General features: G+C 34.9%; 1 protein-coding gene across 1 annotated transcript in view; it reads left to right on the plus strand.

Moving 5' to 3' along the window:
- Window positions 1–5,811, plus strand: part of LOC107742952 (mitogen-activated protein kinase kinase kinase MLT-like) — a 47,884-nt gene that overhangs the window by 3,809 nt on the left and 38,264 nt on the right. The window contains exon 3 of the mRNA XM_016556038.1: window positions 2,384–2,471. Within this exon, the coding sequence (XP_016411524.1) occupies window positions 2,384–2,471 (88 nt within the window). The remainder of the gene's footprint in view (window positions 1–2,383; window positions 2,472–5,811) is intronic.

Consider the following 5,811-nt stretch of genomic DNA (forward strand, 5'->3'; position numbering starts at 1 on the left):
GAACGAATAAAACATTCATACGATTCACTTCATATTAGTAGAGCTCTTCCAAAATTGTTTTTTTAATTTGTTCAAATCTCATGTGGTCATATTTGATGCATCATGCTTTTAGGAGAATCTGAAGCTCATACTCGAGGAGCAGAAAGACACCTTAAGTTTATTCAGAGACCCAAACTGAGCAGTTGCTGATATTTATATGATCAAATGATGAATTTCTGACAGCTTGTAATGTATCTCAATGATCTTTACAACAGTATAAAAGTTTGTTTGCATAAAATGCATATACATATCAGCTGTTACTCTACATTTTCCAGTAATATGTCTTAATAAGATTAGTTTTATGATCAAAGCTCTGTAGTTTTTAGCATATAATGCAATACAATGATGCAAAAGCCTGTTGTATCATATACTCACTTTTGAAAATAAATTTTCTAAGAAATGATGTTTGGAGCATGAAGTAAGCATAAGTTGCTTCAGTCCAGTTCATTTCTAACAATATGAAAGTTACTCTTACATGTACTTTATAAAAATCGATAAAGATTTCACAGCAAAAAAGACGTGAATAAAGACAAAAAAGACGAAACCTGACAGTTTTACAATTTTACTAAAAATAAGTTAAAAAGTTTAAACTATCAATCAGACGACAGAAGGCATGTTGTAAATTGCATACAACAGGTTTATCGTCAAAGTTTTGATCATTGTTACGACCTCTAGGGGTTAGCCGTAACAGAAAAAGGAGTTGCCAAATAAACAATTTTATTTTCTTTTAATGGGAGTATCTTCAGGGGCAGACAAGGCCAAAACAATAAACAAAACAGACTTTTCTTTGACAACTAAATAACCTCAAACGGAAATAAAGAAAACAAAATATAGACCAACTTCCCTGGGTGAGTACATTTTCATTTTTGGGTGAACTATATCTTTAAATATGTGACTGTGTTAAACTTATCGAGCAGGACAGGCATGCAAACTGTCGCAAAAACATAAACATAAACACACACAGCGCCAAACGTCACCTTCACACCAGCCTGTGACACTTGAGCAAAACTTGTTAGAGTAAGTGAGTGGATTCTGTCTGACAGCTCGCGGCGCGCGCGTGTGTGTGTGTGTGAGTGTGTTCACTGGAGTAGAAGTGAGCAGATCTCTCAGTGGCAGATCAAATCACAACATCTCTCCTCTGAGGAGCCTCGTCCCTCGCTCTCTTCTCATTCTGTCCTCTTTTCTTGGTTCTTCAGGAGAGAAGTGTGTTTCTAAGTGCCATTATGCCATGGCATCTCTGGGCACCTCCTTTGTGCAAATCAAATTCGATGACATCCTCTTCTACGAGAACTGCGGCGGCGGGAGATACAGGCCAAATTCCCTACCTCCCTCAACCATAAACAAAGTGAAAAAAAAAAACAAAACATATAAATAAAATGGCGTCTAACCCCCTACGTCCCTTAATTTGGCAAACTAGTATTTACAAGAATATTTACAAAGTTATTTACAAAGTTTCCGGGCGTACACACAGCAGAATCAGAATCCAAATCGTAGTCAAGACAAGCAATGTTCAGATAAACCGGGGTTTTAGAATTTGATCTTACAATAATAAACACTAAACAGATTCAATCCACTCAGAATATCTCTCTCTCCGGTACGACACTTTTTCACAACCAAACGACAACAAACGACGGCGATACAAACAATAGCAAGAAACAGTTAATCAGAACGTTAGCGCAACACAACAGTTTATTTACAAAGTTTCAGGGCATACACACAGCAGAATCAGAATCCAAATCGTAATCAAGACAAGCAATGTTCAGATAAACAGGGGTTTTAGAATTTAATCTTACAATAACAAACACTAAACAGATTCAATCCACTCAGAATATCTCTCTCGACACTCTTTCACAACCAAACGACGACGGCGATACAAACTATAGCAGGAATCAGTTAATCAGACCGCTAGCGAAACACAACAGTACGACGTCAACAAGGCTCAGAGGCAGAAGATGAGTGTTTGGGGCGGCCCTTATATCTGGGTAGGGTGTCACCATCACCAATCACCATCTCCAGCTGGTTAACAGAGGCCACACCCATCTGGAACACAAACATGTCTACACACACGAGCAGAGAGATCAAATACATACAAAAACAGTTCACAGATGCATAGACTATCTTAAGGTCATAACATCATGTTGATAATTTCGAGACCTTAGAAATGTGTGTATCAAAAATGACACAGTAGGCTTTATAGGGTTAAATTGTTATGCTAACAATGCCATTATTTGCAATGACGCATTTTTGTATTAAATTAGGAAGGAATGCAGATATATTGAATACTTAACATGAATATTTTCTCTTTTTGATATTGTTGTATTCTTTGTGTTGGCTGTATTTCCAGGCAGAGATTTTGAGTGTTCTCAGTCATCGAAACGTCATCCAGTTTTATGGAGCGGTTCTGGAAGCACCTAACTATGGGATTGTTACAGGTCAGTCAAACATGACTCATCACTCTGAAATGCAGCATTTATTAGTGTCTGTGAGGCAGGGCTGTAGTCATATTCCGCAAACATGCTTTTTTATTATTATCCACAATCTTCTGCAATTAATTCAGCTGGAATGATTAACATACAGACTTTGTTTGGTAGATAATTTCAGTCTGAAGAATTTCTGTTTTTCTTTTCTCTATTTGCATTTCTTTTCTGTTTATTTACATTTTCTTTTCTTTGCTTGTCTTTATTTACTGCTCTCTTTATCTGTCTATATTACATCATATTAATTTCTGTCTCTGTCTAATGATTTGTTTTTGTGTTTGCTCACTTGGAAGCACTGGTACTTCCTTCAGGAAATGCAAATTTCTCAGTTTATCTCAGATTGGTTCTGTTTGCTTTTGAATTATAATAAGCAAAAAACTGTAATAAACAAATATCCTCAGTTTATTTTTCTTCAGCATGTCTGGGATGAGTTACTGGCCTCTGGTTTGTTGAATCACACAATGAAATGGTCACACTTTATAATAAAGTTCCATTTGTTAACATTAGGTTAAATTAAATTGTAAACATAAGTTACTTCTGAAGCATTTATTAATCTTATTTAATGATAATTTAAACTTTCTTAAATTGTATCTGTTAATATTATTTAATGGACCTGAACTAACATGGACTAACACTGAACAGTATATATATATATATATATATATATATATATATATATACACACAAAAACCATTTTCTTATTTGTGTCAGCATGTTTCAACCATATATAAAAATAATTATTACTGTACATATTAAAAATGTTTAGTTTTAAATAAATCATAGAATGATGAAATCCCACAACTTTTGTCCCATATATCAAGAACGAGTATCTGTCAGGTCTAGGGCTGTCAAATTGACTGAACAACTAAATTTGAATTTTGTACTTAAATATGATCAAAATTCGAATTGTATTCGAATTTAAAATGCATAATTTCAGTTAGAGTGAAGAAAAGCTTTTGGCTTCTCTCCTGAGGCCACAAGAGGGCGCATCGAGCAAAATATTACTGCACGTTTATTCAAAGCAAAAGATAAGTGCATAATGTTTAAAATAATGTTTATAAACCAATTATAATTAAGTTGCTTAAACAACTATAAACAAAACAGCATCATGTATGTATTCATAGTTTAATTCAAAGGGCGGAAAGCCAATCACACAGAGTACATTTTTCATTTTAAAAAAACCCGCCATAAAGTCTCGATATATGTTTTTTTTTTTCAAAGTTAAACTTGCATTAATTTTACATGGCTTTCTAAACATGCGGCTCTTTTGTGCGAGATGCGAGTGCAACGCTGATAGATGTCCCTCTAGAAAATGTGCGAAATATGTGTTCTGTGTGAACGGCTTGGTTTCAGTTTTGATGTAAACAAGATCTTCTCAGCATTGATGTTCTCTTTTTCCGCAATATTTTTAATGAACAAAGCAGCAGCGCTTCTTTCTAGTGGCTTCAACTGGATAGGCTAACAAAAGCATTATAAAGCAACGACACTTACATCGTCATCGCATCTTGTGCGCCACTGATAAGGCTGCCTCCTTAAAATTCGAATGCAACGTTTTTGCTTTCGAATGTGGAATTTTATTTTAAATTCGACGAATATTCGAAATTCCAATTTTTATTTGACAGCCCTAGTCAGGTCTTATGAGCTAGATTTTTGTAATGCTGTTTCTTCATGACATTCAGTGCATGTCAAACTCAAATCTCTGTCATGGTTTGGTTCTGCTGTGCTGAGTGAGTGTGACTCAAATGAATCTGCAGTGATTGTAAACGATCATAAAGTGCTGTGTAAAGAGTCTTTGGTCTGCAGTACTGAGAGACTATTGAGTCTCTCTTTATGAAAAGTAAACGTAATAAGAGCAGGTCAAGGTGCTGTTTATGACCAGCTCAGCCTTGTCAGTGAGGCTATTAATTTCCCCTCTCTGTGCGTATCTCTGTTTGAACCTGATAATCTGACCATTATATGATGATGTGTACTCAGAGTGACCTAGAGCAAAGCTAAACATACAGTATTCATGAATATTAACAGATGCAGTCTGCAGTCATACGTTAGAGGCATGCGTCTATATTTGAGTAGTTCGCATTCTTTTGGGAACACTATGTGTGTATATATATATATATATTAGTGCTGTCAAACGATTAATCGCGATTAATCGTATCCAAAATAAATGTTTTTGTTTGCATAATATACTGTATGTGTGTGTTCTGTGTATATTTATTACGTATATATATAAATACACACACACACACATACAGTATGTATTTTGAAAATATTTACATGTATTTACGTCTATATTTATATTCATATAATTTATATTATAAATAAATATATTTATTATATATACATAAAAATTTTTCCTGAAATATATACATGCATGTGTGTGTATTTATATATAGACATATTAAATATACACATACATTTATTATGTAAACAAAAACTTTTATTTTTTATGCGATTAATCGTTTGACAGCACTAATATATATATATATATATACACACATAGTGTTCCCAAAAGAATGCGAACTACTCAAATATAGACGCATGCCTCTAACGTATGACTGCAGACTGCATCTGTTAATATTCATGAATACTGTATGTTTAGCTTTGCTCTAGGTCACTCTGAGTACACATCATCATATAATGGTCAGATTATCAGGTTCAAACAGAGATACGCACAGAGAGGGGAAATTAATAGCCTCACTGACAAGGCTGAGCTGGTCATAAACAGCACCTTGACCTGCTCTTATTACGTTTACTTTTCATAAAGAGAGACTCAATAGTCTCTCAGTACTGCAGACCAAAGACTCTTTACACAGCACTTTATGATCGTTTACAATCACTGCAGATTCATTTGAGTCACACTCACTCAGCACAGCAGAACCAAACCATGACAGAGATTTGAGTTTGACATGCACTGAATGTCATGAAGAAACAGCATTACAAAAATCTAGCTCATAAGACCTGACTAGGGCTGTCAAATAAAAATTGGAATTTCGAATATTCGTCGAATTTAAAATAAAATTCCACATTCGAAAGCAAAAACGTTGCATTCGAATTTTAAGGAGGCAGCCTTATCAGTGGCGCACAAGATGCGATGACGATGTAAGTGTCGTTGCTTTATAATGTTTTCGTTAACCTATCCAGTTGAATTCAAAATATTGCGGAAAAAGAGGAGAACAATGCAGAGATGTTGTTTACGTCAAAACTGAAACCAAGCCGTTCACACAGAACGCATATTTCATGCATTTTCTAGAGGGACATCTATCACTGTTGCACTCGCATCTCGCACAAAAGAGCCGCA

This window comes from Sinocyclocheilus rhinocerous, unplaced genomic scaffold (genome assembly GCF_001515625.1).
Source record: "Sinocyclocheilus rhinocerous isolate Xijiao unplaced genomic scaffold, SAMN03320098_v1.1 scaffold45, whole genome shotgun sequence".
Lineage (NCBI taxonomy): Eukaryota > Metazoa > Chordata > Actinopteri > Cypriniformes > Cyprinidae > Sinocyclocheilus > Sinocyclocheilus rhinocerous.